We start from the raw sequence: 21,168 nt of genomic DNA on the forward strand, positions 1-21,168 counted from the left end.
TCTAGTGGAGGGAGGTAGACAGTAGAGGGAGGTGTGTTTGCTGTAACACAGGGCAAAAAATAAATCTGTCAGATATCTACCATTCATAAAGACATACTTGAACAATATAATTTCAGAAGGTAGTACATGCTTTAAAGACAATAAAAACAGGGTGATCCAGGCAAGTGACAATCCTAGGGCAGAGGAAGAGTAGGTACGAAGAGTTGGCGTATTTGAGAAACAGAAACATATTTCCTAAGAGCAGTAGGCTGGGTCATAAATGAGGGTGAGAACTAAACCAAAGGCTGGAATAGTTGGAGAGGACAGTAGATGCTAGTTGTGCAAAGCCGAGGACTTTGGTCTTTATTCTGAGTGTAGTGGAAAGCCATCAGAGAGGCTTTCCTCTAGTTAGAGGTAGGTTGAAGTATTACGGTGGTCCACACATGGTAGTGGCTTGGACCAAGGTGGAAGCGGTGAGGCTAGAGAGAAGCTGTTGGGTTTGGAGTATACTTTAGGTCAATAGTTCTCAAGCTGGCTGCATATTAGAATTCCCTGGGGAGTATTTGAAATGTACTGGGGGCAGGACCTGGATATTGGGATGTTTTAAAGCTCTCAGGTGACTCTCATGTTCTGCCAGGCCCAAGAACCACTGTTCAGAAGAGCTATCAGAAAGGAGATGGGTACAGAGAGTGTGCCTTCCAGAGTCTTGCGTGAGCAACTGGGGGGTTAGTGATGCCATTTGTTGAATGGGAAAGTCTAGGAAAGAATAGATTTTGGAGGAGAAATCAAGATTTCTGCTTATTCAAACCAAGTCTGCATTATGTGTAAGCAGAGATGCAGATGGGCAGAGGATAGTTAAGTTACATCTGGAACTTGTAGAGGGTCAGAATCAGAGTGGAGGGCAGAGGTTGTTGGTTTATAGCAGGCACGTGAAACCAGGCATCTGAATGAAGGGAGGCGATTGCCCCAGCATTCCTGCTACCCTCGCACATGCATTGACACATGTGACAGTCTCCAGGGGCCTCTTTCATTCTGGCCCCTGCAGTCAGATGTGGTAGAACACTTTTCTCACAGTGGTATGTGACTTGGTTTCATTCTGAAGTGGGTGAAACCAAAGGCTATATTTCAAACACCAGTCAGCTTTACATAGAGGTGTTTTGCTCGTAGCCCTAAAGAAAATTGGGCAAAAAAAAAAATGACATCTATCAAATATCTGCTATGAGTGAGGCGATAAACTCAAAATATATTCTACAGTATATAGTGCCCCATCTCAGGACTTTCAAACTTCTTGTGGACTCTCTAGGTCACCACCAGCCTCTCCCTGTCCCCCCCCAAGCATGTGACATCTTGTGCAAAACTCACCCTGAAAAACAGTAAGAAATGAAACTGTGGGAGCTCTGAGACACCACTGTGGGACTCTTGGCTTACTGGTCCCAGATTACAAAGCAGAGCAATTAAGGGCTCCTTATTCACACTGTGGAGGGAGTCTGTGTTTGGAAGGGATGCACTGCAGGATACTAAAGCGTTCCCTAGTGGGATTATAATGTTCTGTATCTTAAGAATTTGTACTGTACGTAATTTTTCAGGAAAATATGCATCCTAAGGTTACAAACAGCATATGCATTGTATGTCATCTTTTTAACCATTAGTAGTAAAAATATATATATATGGTCACTCCAAATAGTTACTTTCCTGCTTCCAGCTTTGCAATTATTATTCCAAGTATAACATCAGAACAATTGCAATGACCCCAACTTTCTAGCTCATTTAGCAGTCTTTTACTCCACTGCAGTAGTAAATAGGTCCATATGGAACTTGAGCAGAAAAGAAAAGAGGGAAATGACTCACAAATGTGTAAGCAGCCCTCTTGGAGGGGAAACTCCCATTTGAGAAATCAGACAAAAGGGCTAGCCTGTAAATAGAGGGTAAAGGACAGATGGATAGAGGAGTAGGGGAAGCACAGCACCAGGCCAGCAGGCTGGGCTGGAGCCGTGTGTGGGAAGGAACTTAAGTCACACTGGTGCTTGATCTCATGGTCCCTATCCCAGGCCGCTCTGAAATTGTGTCACATCATTAAAAGAGCATTGTGTTCCTAAAACACTCCAGTTCTTTAAAGATCTAGAATGGCTCCACTTACCCTGAGGAAGCAGCTTCTTAAACACAACCCAGACTCGGAAGCCTATTTCTTTCTCCTTGTTCTGATCACCACCTTATCTGTTCCAGTTAAAAATATTTTTTAATACCTTATCCTATAAAATCCCGTGTGAGAAATCCCCTTTAAGATTTCGACCTGGAAAAATGTCTGTCTTCAGAGGATGCCAAGAACTGAGAGACAGAGCTTGTTTCCTTTTGTCCTGGCTGCCAGGAAGCTCAAAACTGAATGTTATACTTAATCACAGCTATTGTGTAAGCCTTTATGATAAGCATATTTTTGCCTCTCCTTTCCTCTGTCCCAATCATCTATTAAACTTATTGTAAATTATCTCAAATCTTGGATTTGAATATAAATCATAATTCAGTATAGCCACATTGTTAAGAAAAAAGAAAAAAACTGCCTACATGCCACTGCCCCTCCCTCCCTTTGATTTCTACCTTGTGAATATCTTGCTATAACAGATCACAGACTACTGCTGGCCACCAATTTTACTTTCAGCTGCCAAAATTCATCAGTGGAAATAATGGAGCTTACTTCAGTGGTGCTGTTGGTATTCCCTAGAATCTGTCTTGGCACCCTTATTTAGTACTTGCTCTGTGCAGACCAGTAGGCAAATATTTACTCAGCCCAGTAGTAAGGCATGATGTTGGCCCCAAAGGAGCTAAGAGGAGGAATAGCATGGGTCCTCCCACACCACATAGTTTAACAGGTGGGTTCTGGGTATGGCCAAAGCAGAGCCTTGCCCTTCTTAGCCAAAGTTATTGGCAGATTTCCTGAGTCAGGATAGGGGACTTGCCTCAGCTCAGTTGAACAGCGAGCTACATCATCCTTCAGGCTGGGCAACCTCATATACCTGTCACTAAGCAACTTATAGAAACCAATGGAAACATTTTCAGAAAGAGGAAAGTAACTGATTTGGGGATCACTTACCTTCTAACCTTTCTGTGAAGGAGCGAGGTGACCTTGAGAAGCAGACCTGGAGCCTGGCTACCTGTGTTTCTGATAGAGCCCTAACAGAGAGGGTTTCTGTAAGGGTTTCCTGTTCAGACCAGGAAGTGTACAGGAGCACCATAGCCCCTGAAACTGTTTTAAGTAAGTTTTCATCTAGTTGCTTGAACTCCGTAGGATTGTTGAATCCTAGAGATCATTGGTGTTTCTTTAGAACCTGTCCGCATTTCTTTCCTTGTTTCCTTTTAAAATCATTGTATTACCCAAGAGACTTACCAAAACAGGTCTTATTATCCTAATAATTGTTGTGATCATTGTTAGCAATATATAATATTATGCGATCAAAGCCATTTTAAAAATGCCTCTTCCAAGTCACTCAATAGAAATATCTGATAAATATACACTTTGTCTTCTGGCAGAAGCATAAGTTCTACACTTTGATTGCCCAAGTCTGAATCCTGGTTCTGCCACTTATTAGCTGTGTGGTCTTAAAAGTTGCTTAACTTCTCCTACTAAGAAAAGCCCAGGACCAAATTGCTTCATAGGGGAATTTATCAAACATTGTAAAAAGAATTAATACCAATCCTGCTCAAATTCTTCCAAAAATTTGAGAAAAAAGGAACACTACCTTAATCATTTTATGAAGCTAACATTACTCTAATACCAAGACTAGACAAAGACACAACAAGAAAGGAAAAACTACAGACCAATCTCTCTTAAGAAGATAGATGTAAAAATTCTCAGCAAAATACTAGTAAATCAAGTCCAACGACACATTAAAGGAATTATACATCACAACCAGGTGGGATTTATACCAGGAATGCAAGAGCGGTTCCACACACAAAAAATCATCAACATAATACAGTATATTAGCAAATTGAGGCTGAAAAAGCATTCAACAAAATTTAGTATCCTTTCTTGATAAAAATGCTTCAAAATGTAGAAATCACAGGAAACTTCCTCAATATGATAAAGGGCACATATGAAAAATCCATAGCCAGCATCATACTTAATGGTAATAGATTGAAAGCATTCCCTATAAGATCAGTAACAAGACAAGGATGCCCATTGTCATCACTGTTATTCAACATTGTACTGTAAGTCCTAGCTAGAGCAGTTAGGCAGGAGAAAAAAATGTAAAGATATCCAAATAGGAAAGGAAGAAATAAAACTTTCATTATTTGCAGATGACATGATCCTATACTTGAAAACCCTGAGAAATCTACAACAAAGCTACTTGAGGTAATACATTCACCAAAGTAGTGGGATACAAGATTAATTGTACAAAACTCAGTAATGTTTCCATACATGAGTAATGACCTGAGGAGACAATTAAGGGAAAAAAATCCATTCAAAATAAGTCAATAGATTGCTATTTTTAACTTTATAATTGATTGTTATTTAATTTTTTTCTGTGTACCTTCTTTCTGTAGTATGCAGAAAACTACAAGACATTGCTAAAAGAAATAAAAAATTATCTGAATAGATGGAAAGACATTCCGTGCTCATGGATAGGAAGGTTGAATGTCATTAAGATGTTAGTTCTACTCAAATTGATCTAAGGATTCAGTGTGAGACTAATCAAAATTCCAACAACCTACTTTGAAGACATGGAAAATCTAGATTTATTTGGAGGGGAAAGAGACCTCAAATAGCTAAAGATATCCTAAAAATGAAGAGCAAAGTGGGAGGACTAACATTTCCTGACTTTAAAACTTACTATAAAGACATACCCTATACAAAATTGATTCAAAATGGATCAAAGACCTAAATATAAGAACCAGTACCATAAAACTCCTAGAAGAAAATATACGGAAATATCTTGTATTAGGAGGTAATTTCTTAAACTTTATACCCGAAGCACAAGCAGTGAAAGAAAGATAGATACATGGGAACTCCTTAAAATCAAAAGCTTCTGTTCCTGAAAGGACTTTGTCAAAAACATGAAGAGACAGCCAACTCAATGGGAGAAGATATTTGGAAACCACATATGGGATAAAGTTCTGATATCCTATGCAATTAAAGAACTTATACAACTGAACAACAAGAACAAATAACCCAATTATAAAATGGGAAAGGATAGGAATAGACACTTTTCAGAAGAGCGAATAGAAATGGCCAAAAAGCACATGAAAAGGTGCTCATCTTCCCTAACTAAGAGGGAAATGCAAATCAAGATGACAATGAGATATCAGCTCACACCTATAAGAATGGCTGCTGTTAAACAAACAGAAAACTGCAAATATTAGGAAGTGGGGAAATTGGAACACTTATTCACTGCTGGTGGGAATGTATAATGGTAGCACCACTGTGGAAAACAGTTTGATGATTCCTCAGAAAACTAAATTTGAGTTGTCCTATGACCCAGGAATTCCAGTACTCGGTTTATACCCACAAGAGCTGAAAGCAGTGACACAAACAGACATTTGCTCACCAATGTTCATAGCAGCACTGTTCACAATTCCCAAAAGATGGAAACAGTCCAAGTGTCCATCAACAGATGAATGGATAAACAAAATGTGGTATCTACACACTGTGGATATTTTGCAACAGTAAGACGAAATGAGGTCCCAAAGCAGAATGCAGCGTGGATGAACCTTGAGGACATAATGCTGAGTGAAATAAGTCAGACACAAAAGGATAGATTCTGTATGATTTCACTGTCAGAGGTTTACACTGTAGTAGAATATAAGGGACTAGAGGTACACAGAAGCTAGAGACTGGGGAAGGGTTACCCAGTGAGGTTGAACTTAAGTGTAAGGGAACATATAGAAGTGATGGTAACTTGTTAGTGGGGCTATAAGTAACATTGCAATATTGATGGTGAATATGCTTGAAAGGGGGTGTATCGTGCCGTGTGTCCCATTGATTAACTGCAGTTATAAATATGTTCTCACATGAACTACTTCAAAGGTTTGATCTTGTACAAAAAGTCAATAATAGAGGGATATGGAGAGAAAACTGTATCGCGTATTATGGTCAACAGTTAATAGGAAGACGGCAATAGTATCATAGCAATACCAGGGGTAAATAATTGAGGGAGAGGGACAAGAGATTAGGGGCAATTTTGATTTGATATTTGGTGAGGCTGAACTTACCAGATCTTTTTCTTTTTGGACCAGTGAAAATTATCTAAAATTGAGAGTGCTGCTGATTGTACAACTAAATAAGGACAACATAAGACATTATTTGTTTATTTTGGACGTTATTCATGATACCCAGTGGATGGAGAGGACCAAAGGGTACAATGACTGAGAAGCTGAAAGGCAAACTATGATATATATATATATATATATATGATGGAATATTGTACAGCTGCAAAGAGGAAGGTTGTCCTGAGGCACGCAATAAACTGAATGAACCTTGGGGACAATGTATTGTGCAAAATACAAAATAAGTCAGAAAAAAAAAGAACAAGTATGCTATGGTCTCTTTCAGAAAATATTTTTTAAGAAAATTGGAGCCTAGTTTGTAAGCTATAGCTTACAATAGCACCCACACTTAGTCTGAAGTTGTGTTATTTCTAGATTCTGAGACACTGAGCTATATGTGTATAAGCTGGTATTTTCCTGTAACTGTGAATACCTCTTTGACACCTAAGACTCAGAACTGGAGTTCTGCAGCTCTGAAAGTTAGCATTGCTGCATTCAGTAACAGTTAAAGTAACGGAAAAAGAGATCAGGGTTCAATTAGTGATTAAAACAAAGCCAATCTGGCTAGGACTAAGGTAGATCAGAATACATAGTAAAAGATTATAGTGAATGTACACTAGAGCTTCACTTACTGAATGAGACCAAAAGCAGAGAGGTTTGTAGTGTTTACAACATAATGTTTCTGTAACACACAATTTAAATCAACCTATCTGGAACAGGAATGAGGTCTTGTAATTCTACGTAGCTTAATATAATATCCAGATACATCCCAGGCTATGGTGGGCTGATAATTTAGAAATATTGGTAGAGTCCCTTGAGGGACCTAAAAAATATATATATGGAACTATTTAACTTTCCCTTCTGGAAAACCCCTGTTACCCTCTCAAACATTGGGGACTCCCAAGAACATAGGCCAAACCCTTTATTTTGAGGCTTGCCCTTATGAAACTTATTCCGGTGGTAGAGAAGCTGAGATTACCTATACTAACCCCTAAGAGTTGCTTCCAGGAAACCTCTTTTGTCACTTGGGTGTGGCCTCTCTCTCTCAGCCCAACCCTGCAAGGAAAATCATGCCCCGCCCCCCATGTGGAGCATGATATTCAGAGGTGAGGGTCTCCCTGACAATGTGGGACATGATTCCCAGGAATCAGTCTGGCCTGGCAAGGTGAGATCAAAAATGTCTTTCTGACTAAAAGGGTAAAAGGAAATGTAACAAAATAACGTATCAGTGGCTAAGAGATTTCAAAGAGTCAAGAGGCTATGCAGAAGCTGCTGTTACCTAAGCTTCAGCTAGGTATTACTAATTGCTGTGGTTTGCCAAACCTCAACCAACGTCCTTACTGTTAACTCAAGAATGCCTAGGGCTCTGAGACTCAAGTTCCATGCATTAAGTTTACTTTTCTGAAACTTGTGACTTCCAGAGGGACCAGCATCTCCAAGATTATCAACTAATTACATACCCCATCACTTGTTTTCACCATCCCTTCTCAACATGAAAAAATTAGAATGGGCATTACCCAAAGACCCCCTATAGATTGAGAAAAGTATCAAAGGAGAAGAGGACTTATAATGGAAAAAATAAGATTTAACAAATGAGTATGACTGCTGAATCATTATATTGATACTTCTTTTAGCCTCTATGGTTTTGGAGTAGCTAGAAGGAAAAATCTAAAATAGTAGAATGGTAACCCATAGCAAATTCTGATATTTGTTCTGTAACTACTTGTTGAAGTATACTTTGAAAATTATTGCTTTTTCTTTGTATATATGTTGTATTTCACATTTTTTTAAAAGCTGCTTAACTTCTTTGCTTCAGTTACCTTATCTATAAAATGAGGAAAATTATAGTCTACCTCATAGATTTACTGTCAGAATTAATTGGGTAAATACATACAAAACCTTTGGAACTGTGCCTGGTGTATGGCATGCACTCAATAAATGTCTGTTATATTATCATTATTATCCAGCTTGGGTTTATTGAATACATGCACCATGCTAGGCCTTAGGCAGTTTACTGGACTATAAGTTGAAAGATGTTTTCTCCACTTGAGGAAATTTACAGTTATGTAGGAGAGAGAGTGTGTAATTAAATGAAATGTGTTATGATACAAATACAAGCTGCTGTAGCACAAAGCCTAAGTGATGTTCTGCCTTGGAAATAGGCCATCTGGAAGAATTACAGAGGAAGCTATCCCTGAGCAGGTTTTGGTTTGGTTGTAAGGGGCAAAGAGATGCCTGGCAGGCTGGAGGGGAGTGAGGGTTGGGATGATGACTATATAGGTCCCTAAAAGCAGAAGAGGAATATTTGGAGAGCCTGGTGCTTTGAAGAACTCTAGGTTGTCCACAGGGTGAAACTATAGAGGGAGGGAGGTGACACTGTAATGGTGGACCAAGGCTTAATTGTGATGGCCTTGAGAACACTGCCCAGGAACTTGAACTCTTTGTCACAGACCTGTGGAGCCACTGAAGGCTTTTAGGCAGGGATAGGTAGGTAACATGATCAGATTCATATTTTAGAAAATTTACTCTAGAAAAGGATAGCAGTAGAGCTGCAGAGTACAGGGACAGACTGGAGGCAGGAAGACCCCCTGGGAGATTCTCCAAGAGTGAGTGGGTGGGATGATGAGGCTGAACAGAACCTACAACAATGGCGTGGAGGGTAGAACAAAGGATGCAAGACATAGTTTGGGGCAGAATAAACTTTGTAGAGTATGTGGGGGTGGAGCAGAGGGTTAGATGGGTTGGGGATGATTCCTGGATTTCTGCCTTGGATGGCTGTGTAGACAGATGGATATGCCATGGACCAGGCAAGGGAGAACAGGACAAACAGTTTGGGGAGAAAATAATGGGCTCCCCTTTGCATATTGAATTTGGATGGGTGGTTTTATTTTGTTTTAATGCCCTTTGGACAACCAGTTAGGGATATCTGCAACTCCAAAAGAGATCTGGGTTATAGCTAGACTTTTAGCATCACTGGGTAGTGATAGGGGAAGTGCTGATGGCAGAATTGTGCAGGGAAGAATGTGGAATGGGCAGAGAAGAAACCTGTGGGCAGAACCCTGAGGAACACCAGTGTCCAAGATGGTCAGAATCACAAAAGAGAAAGAGGCACAGCCCACAGAGGCAGGATGGAGTCCCCAGAGGTTGTGGAGCAGCTGTAGGAGAGGAAGACAGGAAGGGAAGGAAAGACTGATGGATTGAGAGGAGACCCTAAGGAAAATGAGGGCTAAGACTCAGCTTTCAGAGTTGGCAGCAGGAAATTGTTCAGTTACTTGGTGAGAGCAGTTCCTGGTGCAGTTGAGGGGCAGGTGCAAGAGAGCAGTGAGGTCAAGACAGCAAGTGCACACAACTTTAAGAAGCTTAACTTTAACTTTTATGCATAATTTTTCTGTAAACAACCAGCTTCTCCAGTAAAAATATGTATATATTCAATTCAAAAAGAAGAAGAAGCAACAAGCAACAGCTTAGCTGGGAAGGGAAGGAGAAAGCACTGAGTCTGCGAAGGGCATGAAGAAAAAGCTCTGAGGAGATAGTGTGGCTTCCCTGAGGGCCAGAATTAGCTGAGACCCTAGTCCTCAAAGGCAGTGGACCCCCAAGAAGAAGAAGCCAGAGAAGCTGTGGGAGAGGAATTCAACGAGATGAGGACTATGAGGGGGAACTTTGCAGCCTCAATTTCTCAAGTTGAAAAGAAAGTGAGGAGGGAGGTTTGAGCTGGCCACTGAGGGGTATGGTTGCCACATCACCCTCCCCCCCACAAACACACACACACACACATTACCTTCCTTCCCCACTGAGCCTTTGTAGAGCCTTGTGCCAGAGACGGTTCTAAACCCAAGCAGAAAAACAACCTCAACATACTTCTTCTAAATCAGGTTTAAACTGATTCCACTTTAGCACCTAATATTTATTTTGGAAACATCTGGGCATTTTTATGAATCTGTAGGTTTTAAAAACGTGCTTTGGGGTTCCTGTATACAGAGAAAAGATTAAAGAATATGTTCCAAAATGTTAGTATACTTTGGGTTATAGAATCATAGGGTGGGCTTTTTCCTTTTCATTTTCTCATCTATATTTTATTTTTTCTAATTGTGAACAAGAACTACTTTGGAAATGAGGGGGGAAAAGTTATTTTTGATCCATTAGGCTGCAATAATGTGGACGCTTCAAGGCATCCCTGTGAGATGTATAAGAATGGTAGGAGAGGGCATGTTCCTCAGTAATATAAGTGGGATAGCAGTGTCAAAAATGTGTATCCAGGCCTTCCAACTCCCTGCCATCTGCTCAGAGTTGTACAGAACAAAATTCCTTACCATCAACTAATAACAGGTTGTTCCAAAATCTGTGGAGATAAGCCCAGAAGAGCATATTCTTTTAAAAAAATATGTATCTGATACGGAGACGGGGCAAATGTGGGTGTTACAGACTCCTCCATCTCAGGGGCTGGCCCAGCTGGTCTCTGGCTCAGGTGGCTGGGCAGGTAGAGTCTTGCCTGGATGGAGAAGTACCTTCCAGCAAGTTAATACAAACGGAATCACACAGTAGGGGCAAACTTAAAAAGGCTGAGCTGTTAAATGATATCTCTATCCATGGTCTGAAATAGCAGGCGTTAATGAGAAGGAATGAGAGTTCTAGTTTCCCTTTACCGTGTGGAAGTTTTCCTCTTACAGGGAACCCCTTTAGGTGGGATTTCCTCAGGGTTATGGCAAATGGTGTGTAGCAAACTAGGGTCTGGGGCCTTCTTAAAAACTGGGCCTGCATCCTGACAAAAAGTAAGGAAAGAGCTGTAACAAAGTATCAGTGGCTGAGAGGGTTATAGAGTCAAGAGGCTACAGTGGAGGTCACTGTTATGCAGACTTCAGGTAGACATAGCTACCTATCATAACTTGCCAAATCCAACCAAAACCATTCCTGCCAATCCTAAGGAATACCTAGGGCATTACATAAGATTCTACATTATACACTAAGGTAACTCTTCAAAACCTGCAACCCTCAGATGGGCCCCTGGACTAGATAAGTCCTGAAATACAGAGGGGCCAGCTCTTCCTGAACATTGACTAGTTCCATCCCCCTATCCCACATTAATAACAGCCCCTTCCAACATGAGAAAGTTAGAATGGGCATAGCCCAAATACCCCTAAAGAGTGGGAGAAAGATCAAAGGTGATGGTGGAGTTAAACTGAGAAGGTCAGGTTTAACAAATGAGTATGAGTGCTGAATCATTACGCCGTTATTTCTTTTAGCCTCCAGTACCTTAGAACAGCTAGAAATAAAAGCCTAAAATTGTGGAATTGTAACCCATACCAAACTCTGAAATCTGTTATACAATTTGATTATGGTGATGTACTTTGAAATTTGTTGCTTTTATGTCTATATATTATTTAAAGAGAAGGAGGAGTATAACAGAGAAGATAGGATTTAACAAATGAGTATGACTGCTGAATCATTATATTGATATTTCTTTTGGTCTCCAGTATCTTGGAGCAGCTAGAAGAAAAAATGAAAAATTGTGGAATTTTAACCCACACCAGATTTTAAAATCTGTTCTATAATTACTTGTTAAAATGTAGTTGGAAATATTTGCTTTTTTGTGTATATGTTATATTAAAAAAACCGGGCCCAAAGAACAAACTCTGGGCTCTCATTTAGGAAAAATCAGCCCCATTGCCTTATCTCTTTGGGAAAACAATTTCCCTTTGCACTTTTTCTTTGTACGTGTGAAGATAATGGCTTCTGGTTGTGGGTCTGTGACTGTAGAATCCACAAGAGGCCATGCATCAGCTTTTTACATTAAAGAAAATTAAAAATTAGGCCCTCTGGGCTTTTGTGTGACCCTCGCCTCTGCCCAGGCCAGGGCCGTCCCCAACCCCCTTTCGAAATCCCACTCGTGTGCAGGCTGGACTCTGCCTTACCTTCGTGGACTTCAAGACCCTAACCTTGCATCAGTGCCTCACTGACAGGTCTTTGAATGTCTCAGGATGAGTCGGTAATAGCATTTTGGTTACAAACTTAAGTATAGTTGCTGATACTCCAATTTTGAGTAACTCCTTCCTGAGATTAATATTTTCGCATGTGTTTTAATCAGTTTTTTCCCTTATTGTAGAAGTCTCCTATTCATAGTAGACCTTTTAAGGAATACAGTCAAAAAAATCAAAATTACCTGTGATCCTACCATGTGAAGTAACCATTATTACTTTTGCATGTATCTTTGTCTCTTTTCCTATTTATATATACATACCTTTACCAAGATGAGCTCATACATACTGTTTGGAAACCTCCTTTTCCCTTTAACTATGATAGATGTTTCAGATATCAATAGCTGTGTATATTTGTGGCATATTTAATGTCAAAATGTCAAGAATTATATTCCAGACTGCATTGTACATACCATATTTTCCTTACCCGCCCAGGTTGCTTGCTTTTGAAATTTTGTCTTAGGTTTTTCTAGCATCTGACTGATTTTTTTTTTTTTAAATCCTAACAATCTTATATTTATTCAAAAAGTTGAAATCATAATTAAGGACAGTTGTACAAGAAATGTCCTGAGTCAGGAGGCTCTTTAAATGAATTTTATTTAATATTTAAGGAATTTCTCTCACACTTTTTTAGAAAGTGGAAAATGATGGAACATTTCCTGAGTTGTTTTATGAAGCAAGAATAACTTTGATACCAAAAATATGACAAGATCTTTATAAGAAAGGAAAAGTAGGTCAATACCATTCATAAACAAAAATACAAAAATCTTAAGCAAAATATGAATACATATTTATTTGGGTTGATTACAGAAGTATAAGCTTGATTAATGTTTGAAAATTAATCAACATATTTTACCACACTAACAACAAAGAACAATGATATTCTCACTTTAATATGTACCTAAAAGTGGTTGATACAGTTCAACACCTATCATAATAAAAACCCTTACAAAACGAGGAATAGAATGAAGCTACTTTGACTTGATAAAAGGTATCCACAAAATATTTACAACAAACATATTTAATAATAAAATTATTATTATTAAAAGCTTACCCTCTTAGGAAAATATGTGGTTTAATAATAAATTAACAAATGATTAGTGTTTGTATTGCAACAAAAGCTGCACATACATTAATAAGTACATTATTTTATTTATAACTTGTGTTGGTTTGAAATGATGTATAAAAAAAAAGGCTTACCCTCTTAGATTGAGTGAAACAAAGGTGCCTGCAATTGACAGGTCTCTTGAAACTTCTGCTGAAGGGCCTCTTGAGTTAATTGAGGGGAAAATCTATAAGAGTTGAAAAGGAGGAAATGTAACTGCCACTATTTGCAAATAATGACAATTTATGTTAAAAAAAAAAAAAAAGAAAGAAAGAAATACAAAGCAACTTGAAAATAAACTGTTGAAATTAACATGTAAATTTAGCAGAGTCCCTGGATACTTTCAGGCCATCCTATATGGAAAGCTCCCTGATTTATGGTGCAGCATAGATCTGATTGCATTTTGCAGGCCAAACAACTGGGTTTTTTGTTTTGTTCTGTTTTGTTTTGTTTGCATGGGCAGGCACCGGGAATCAAACCTTGATCTCCAGCATGGCAGGCTGTGCACCATCGCCGGCCCCAGGCGAAACAACTTTCCAACTTCTTTTTTGAACTTTTTAAAACTTTTTAATGAAACATTTCAAACATCTGGTAGGGTATAAGGGACCCACTATTCACCACTAGGCTTCAGAAATAAAATATTACAAAAGCTTTTTAGCCCCTGTGTACTCCTTCCTTGCCTTCTTCTCCCAACCTCCCCGCCATCGCAGAGGGGTATCGTTATCCTGAGTCATGCATAGTTTTCAGCATCTTGGTGCCCATGGTACCTGGGAGCCTGCGATCCATATCTCCAGAAGTTTCCTCTTGGGGCCTCATTTCCACCCCACTTGCAGTCCTGAGCCTCCACCAATGAGATGAACATTCATGTACATGTGAACAACCATCCTTTGAATTTTCTCAATCCCCCCATTTCCTGTCCCTCATGAACCTTTGGCCCCTCATCCTCAAGACAGACCAGTGGGGAAGCGCATCATTGTTCTGCCAAGTGCTACCTCTGTCATGAGTGAATTAAGGGCAGAGAGTTTGGTGGTAGCAGAGAGGCTCAAAAGGGAAGAACTTGGCTGAGCAGCAAGCTCTTAGAGGCCAGGACTCTGCTTTCCGCTCTCTCACCAGGACCCAGCCAAGAGCACACTTGGTGGGATGTGGAAGAGAGGCCAGAGCACTGAGAATCATAAGTACATGCTTGCTTGGAGACCCGCAGAGAGTCACCCAATGCCTCTTTTGTAACAAACTGAAAAATCTTCCCATAACTGATCAGTAGTACTGAATTTCTTTCTCTGCTTCTGGGAAGAGACCCTTGTACATGCCCTCTTGCTCCATCTGTTTTGCCCTGTCAGTCACCTCCCTGAAGGCACTACTCTACAGACCCACCTCTGAATCAGTGCTTGGACTCTGCCCCTCCCAGGTGCCCCTCTCCTACCTAGCATCCACCAGAAGTCTCCTTGTCCTTCCAGCCCTGGTTCTTTCTGGCCTTCCTGAACTCCTAACCTTCGACCCTTCCTCATCCCCTTAGCTCCTAAGCACTGGTGGCCATGCCTTTCACCAGATGTTCTGTCTCAGCCACCTCACTGTGTCTATGTCGGTCTGCCCTACCAGCTTTTTGAGGTCCAAGCCCCCATTACTTCTTTGTACTTCCTGCAGCACTTATGCAGTGTAGTTTTTCAGGAGAAAGTTGATTGATTTATCTTTGTGCTTTCCTTAGCGAGACTCTTTATTCCCTGTGGGCCATTTTCTTAGCAAGATATAAAACCACTGCTCCCATGCACTCCCAGCATTCTTCTTTGATAAGAAAGGGTCTGACTCCCAGGCCTCAGCCCTCTGCCCTGGAAACTCCACACTTGTCCTCTTAGAATCTATCAGCTCCACTCTGGGATGACCAAGGATGCTCTCAGCTCTTCAGTCCCCACCTCCCTACTCTAATAAACCACACTCTTACTCACCCTGGGTCTATCAGAAACTGACTTTGGGGCAGTCTCAGCTTTTGTTCTGATGTCGCATTAATTTTCCTGATTGTAATGTCTCGTGGGTGCCTGCTGAGGAATAAAGACTGGTGTTCCATAGACCTGACATAGGAGCTGTTAGGTGGATGCCTATCCCATAGCTCAACCCAGTGTTGGGCAGATTCTTGTTTAGGAGTGAGGCCAAGAAAATAGGGTTCTCTAGGATGGCATCCTTGGCTCCCTTCATTTACATTCTGCACACCTTCACTGCTCCTTTCATCTCTCTGCCTGCAGCTGCTAGGTCTTTTACCTGTGGCCATGTGTTCATACCATATTCCAGGCCAGCGGCTCCTGTGCTGAACACATCAGATCTTCATAGAGTGTCTGATCTAGCACAGTAGTTCTCATCTGTGGCTATAGAGTAGTTGGTTCCTCTGGAACTTTAAAAATTCAGGTGTCTGGACCCTACCCCCTGGCAGTTTTTACATAGTAGGGCTGCATTGGAGTCTAGGCCTCTGTTTTTTTTAAACTACAAAGCTGCTGGAGACCCGGGTTCGATTCCTGGTGCCTCCCCATGCAAGGAAAAAAAAAAACACTGCAGAGTTGATTTCATCTCACCAGCAAGAGTAGAGGCTGCTAGATTCTGAACACTTTTTCTGTGCCAACAAGCATTACCTAAGCCCTTTCTGTAAGTTGTCTGGTTTAGCCCTCACAGGAACTCTAGGAATTAGGTAAGTTTAGTTCTGGTTCACCAGTGAGGAAACTGAAGAACAGAGAGGCCAACCTGTCCACAGACACATACTCATGGATGTAGAACTCAGATTTAAACCAGGACAGGTGACTTCTGAGCCAGCCTCTTAATTCTCGTGCAGTGTTACTGACCCTCTTTTCTCTGGCTTCTTGGGCCCATATTTCCAGCCACCTTCCTGATACCTCCTCCTCAGCACACCCTAACTGAACTACTTGGTCAGCTCTTCCCCAGGTTTGCTTCTCTTTGCTCTCTTAGTGGCTTATTGGTGTCACCATTTACCCAGCTGCTAAAAAATTTGACTCTGTTCTTGGCTGCAGGGAAAATGTGGACAGTTAGAACAAGAATGCAAAGTAGTCACAAGCCTATTTGAAGGATTACATAGCAAATCAGGAAACATCTCAGTCTAATGTCTAAGGGTGATTGCCCACAGTTGTTTGTGGATCCATTAAGAACAATATACAGATTATAATTCTTCACAACAATAATACTGGTTAAAAAAACTTGACTGCAGTTTAAACACCCATTAAAATTCAGAGCTGCAAATTCTTTTCTGGGAAAATTGGGCTTGTAGATAGAATACTTAGTAGTGAACACTCATAAAGGCAGAAGCAGTTACCAGGAGATAAGTAGTAGGTGAGTCAAATCTCCATTGTATGTTTATATAGGAGAGAATTAATTCAATGAAAATTTGGATTTTAATAAAATGGAAGTGGAAAATGGGAACAATTTAACTGTTTTGGTATAGAAAATTAAGAAATTAATGTGTCCGAATGGCATTTCCTCAGGAAAATCCTTTGTCAATTAATATTTATTGGTGTTGGCACAATTCTGAACATAAAATTCAAAGTTTTCTGTCCTTGTGTGTGTCAGGTTGCTACTTTTAAATAACTGTCTCCACTGTGGAATGTTAGAGCCAGTGGATCCTCCAGTCCTACCCTGATGCCTTTCCTCTTTCTTACAGGGGGCAGTACCCAAAGGAAATGCCACTAAAGAATTCATTGAGAGTTTACAACTGAAGCCCGGGCAGGTGGTATACAAGTGTCCCAAATGCTGCAGCATCAAGCCCGACCGAGCCCACCACTGCAGGTACAAACCCACCCTGGGGTTTACCTCCTCACCTCTTTTGCCATCCTACCTCCTTCTCCTCCCCACAGGTACCACATGAGCAAAGGAGCTTCTGAATATCCTGTAATCTGGACCTAGTGACCATTGTGAATCTTTCTTGGGTGTGAGCTTACTAGATTGAATAGGGCATTTAGTTTGGAGTCAGGATACCTGTCCCCAGACTTGGCTCTGCCAAACCTGGTAGAACTTTGGGCAAGCCCTTGAATCATTTTTTGTTTACATATCTTTAAAACTCCTGTTCTGCATATCTCACAGCTTTATTACAAGGTCAGTGAGACTAAGCTTCAGAAAATTGTTCTGTGAGTGCCTAGTACTTTACACAGTTAAGAGTTTGGCTTTTTTCACTTAAATTTTACTGGGAAATGAAGAGCTTTGCCCTTGGATGAAGGCTTTTCTTTAAAACAAAACAAAACTTCTAGAGATTGTGACAGTGTGTGGAAATCATCACACACACAAAAATTTCCCCATTTTACCTGTGGTAATTTTTCCGTTTGGGTTTTGAGGTTTCTTTGTTATTTCAAGTCTTTTCAACTAGAAGACACCTAATTGGTAAAATGCACTTTATCATTACTAGGGTATCTTTCAATGCTGTTACAGAAATGCAGGAATGTTACCCAGCTCCTGTTTTAGTTTCCTAGGCTGCTCAAAGCAAATAAGATGAAGTTGGTTGGGTTAAACAATGAGAATTTATTTGCTCAGTTTTGAAGCCAGAAAAATGTCCAAATCAAGGTATCATCAAAGCAAGGCTTTCTTCCCAAAAACTGGCTGCCAGAGATCCTTGGCTCCTCTGCCACATGGCAAGGCACATGGCAGTGTCTGCCCTTTTCTCCCTTTTCTTCTGGGTTTTGTTGATTGCAGCTTCTTGCTTCCATGGCTTTCTCTCTCTCTCTCTGTCTGAATTTCATTCTCTTAAAAAGAGTTCCAGTGAGCAGGCCATGGTGGCTCAGCAGGCAGAGTTCTCACCTGCAATGCTGGAGACCCAGGTTCGATTCCTGATGCCTGCCCATGCGAAAAAATAAAAGAACTCCAGTAATAGGACTGATAGTCATCCTGACTGAGGTAGGATACACCTTAACTGAACTAACCTCATTCAAAAGATTCTACTTACAATGGGTTCATATTCATAGGAATGGATTAAATTTAAGAACATGCTTTTCTGGGGTAAGTACAGCTTCAAACCAGCACTGCCTCCATTTCAGACTGGTGTGTATGTTTGGGGTGAAGGAAGGGCTGTGGAGAAATGAACGTGCTCCTGATATCTGGAGGTCACACTCGTCAGTCTAGGCCATTGAGACATTTGGGTTGTGTGAGAGTTCTGAGCATCTGAAAGGTGGCATTTCTGTATGGTCCTCACGGCCTGCCTCTCAGAGGAGAGCAGTCAGTCTCCAGCTTTCGGATTCATAGAGCACTATGTACCTGCTGTGTCCCACTCTCCTCAGTCTGTCCTGTTTCATCATCAGTCATCTTATTTTAGTCCTCGTGGTCACCTCTGGAGATAGGTATTGCTATAGGAATGATTCTCCCCATATGAGGAAATTAAGGCTCAAAGGAATTAAGTAACTTCTCTGAGATCACATAGCTGGTGAGTACTAGAGGCAGAATTTGGTCCCAGTGGTTCTGGCTCCCAGGCTAGGGCTCTTTCTGTTAGAACTCCAGTTTAGGGATGAGTCTTGTAATTTTCTGTAATTGTGTGTATGTGTCTGTCTGTCTGTCTGAATGAGCAATCTGGAGACTATCACAACTAGATGGACCTGTTTGAAACTAAGGGTCAAGGGGGCTACTTCTTTGGGTGACCCACTTCTAATTTGGGTGAGGTTTTCTGTGTCTGGATTAATTTCTGAGATCTGTGTTAGAAACTAATTCCAGACTTTCTCCTTGTACCAGAAATGGAAATGTCAGGATTGCCTTTTCCTGCCACCCTGAGACTGAGGACTAGCTATTTTCTAAGCATCACCTGGATTAAAAGGGCAGACTGTGTTAGAACAGGCTCCCGCTTTGACATTGCAGATGTCAGTGTTGGAAGTTCAGCAACACTGACACTGCCACATTGTGGGACCTTGGACCAGTTGCTGTATCTCTCTGAGCCTCAGCTGGTCGCTTGTGTGTGCGTATGAGGGTGCAAGTGGACTTGTGGATGGGGAGATGAGGCCCTATTAAGGCCACAGGTCTCCACCTCCTCATGTGAGAAGAACGTAAGGCATCAGCCCAATACTGTGGTGGCCACATTAGCATAAATGGCTCTCTGCTCAGGATTTCCCAATGCTTGCATGGTCCTCATGAACAGGAAGCCAGGATGAAAGCAGCTTGGATTTCTGGAGAGCCTTTTATTGGAGGAAAGGCTCACTCACACACTAGAGGCCTGGAAGGAACACCTATAATTCCCAGGTCTGTGTGTAACTGTGGTACCCATGAGACAGAATGGAGATGGTCTCAGAATTCTATGGACTCTGTTGGAGAAGTGGAACCAAAAAAGCTGGACATATACATATACTTATGCCTGAACAGGTAAGACCAACGATCAACTTTCTCTAACCAGGCAGCAGGCCTCCCAGCTCAACCAGCCACACACAAATCTGGTTTTGCCTACTGTACTGAGGATGAAAAGGGCAGATCTGTTCATAACCCAAATCATTTGTCCCCCAGATACTTGGGCCACTGCATATCATCACAAAGAAGCAGCTGTCAGCACATATTTCTTGAGGAAGAAACAGGCAACTCAGGGGCATCCTCAGCCGAGTTCATATGAATCAGCAACTCTTGTTTTGTTCAAGCTGATTTGTTTACTAGCACTCAAGAATAACTCCCTTGGATCAGCCTGGGGAGGGAAGCGAGGAGGTGGCAGTGAGGAAAATGCCAGACATTGGAGGCAGTCAAGGGCTCAGGGAGGGGAGAGAAAAGAACCACTGTGGTTGCCCAAAAGTTCTTTTCTACAGAGTTAACACTGCCCTGTTTCCAGTCCTGGGCTGCTTAGGGCCCCTGCCAGATTTTTTTTTTTTTAACATAACAACGTACAAACATGAACATTCTTACCATATGATCATTCCATTCTTGATATATAATCAAAACTCACAATATCATCACATAGTTATATATTCATCATCACGATAATTTCTTAGAACATTTGCATCAATTCAGAAAAAGAAATAATAAGAAAAAATTCATACATACCATACCACTTACCCTGCCATTTCATTGATCACTAGCATTTCAATATGCTAAATTTATTTTAACATTTGTTCCCCCGTTACTTATTTTAAACCCATATGTTTTACTCATCTGTCCATAAAGTAGATAAAAGGAGCATCAGACACAAGGTTTTCACAATCACACAGTCACACTGCAAAAGCTAAATCATTATACAATCATCTTCAAGAAACATCCCTGCCAGATTTTTGTTGTCTCATCTGTTTGTAGGGATGTTGTAGTTACAATTACTGATAAAGTTCAAGCAGCACTGTATTATTTTAAAATAATATATAAAATATATTATTTAAAACACACGTAGTGATCAACTGAGGCTGAGACAGCCCTGGGCTGCTTAGGTCCCCTGACAGATTTTTGTTGTCTCGTCTGTTTGTAGGGATGTTGTAATTACAATTACTGATAAAGTTCAAGAAGCACTGTATTATTTTTAAATAATATATTACAATTTTAAATATTTTTAAATATATTATCTCATTTGGTACTCACAGCAACCCTAAGAATTCAGGGGTAATTCTCCTTAGCTGATTTGGAGAAGTTAAATTTCTTTGCCCAGATCTCAAAGTGGGGATCTGGGATTTTTGAACCCGTTTGTTCTGGTTTGAAACTCTTATGTACCCCCAGAAAAGCCATGGTGCCTTAATCCTAATCCAATCTTGTGGGAACAGACCAGTAAGGTGGGATCTTTTGTTTCCATGAAAATGTGACCCACCCAGTTGTGGGCCTGAATTTTTTATTAGATTGTTTCCATGGAGTTGTTATCCCACCCATTCAAGATGGGTCTTAGTTTATTGAAGTCCTTAAAGGACCTCACAAAGAGAAAGCATTCAGAAGCTGTAC

The 21,168-nt window shown here is 40.8% G+C and overlaps 1 protein-coding gene across 4 annotated transcripts in view; it reads left to right on the top strand.

The window, feature by feature from the left end:
• The window catches only part of ZDHHC3 (zDHHC palmitoyltransferase 3), a 68,886-nt gene that overhangs the window by 20,149 nt on the left and 27,569 nt on the right, over positions 1–21,168 (top strand). For all 4 annotated transcript variants that reach the window (XM_077129579.1, XM_077129580.1, XM_077129581.1 and 1 more), the window contains exon 3: positions 16,964–17,088. In XM_077129579.1, coding sequence (XP_076985694.1) covers positions 16,964–17,088 — 125 coding nt within the window. The remainder of the gene's footprint in view (positions 1–16,963; positions 17,089–21,168) is intronic.

The sequence above is a fragment of the Tamandua tetradactyla genome, chromosome 15, assembly GCF_023851605.1.
Source record: "Tamandua tetradactyla isolate mTamTet1 chromosome 15, mTamTet1.pri, whole genome shotgun sequence".
Classification (NCBI taxonomy): Eukaryota; Metazoa; Chordata; class Mammalia; order Pilosa; family Myrmecophagidae; genus Tamandua; species Tamandua tetradactyla.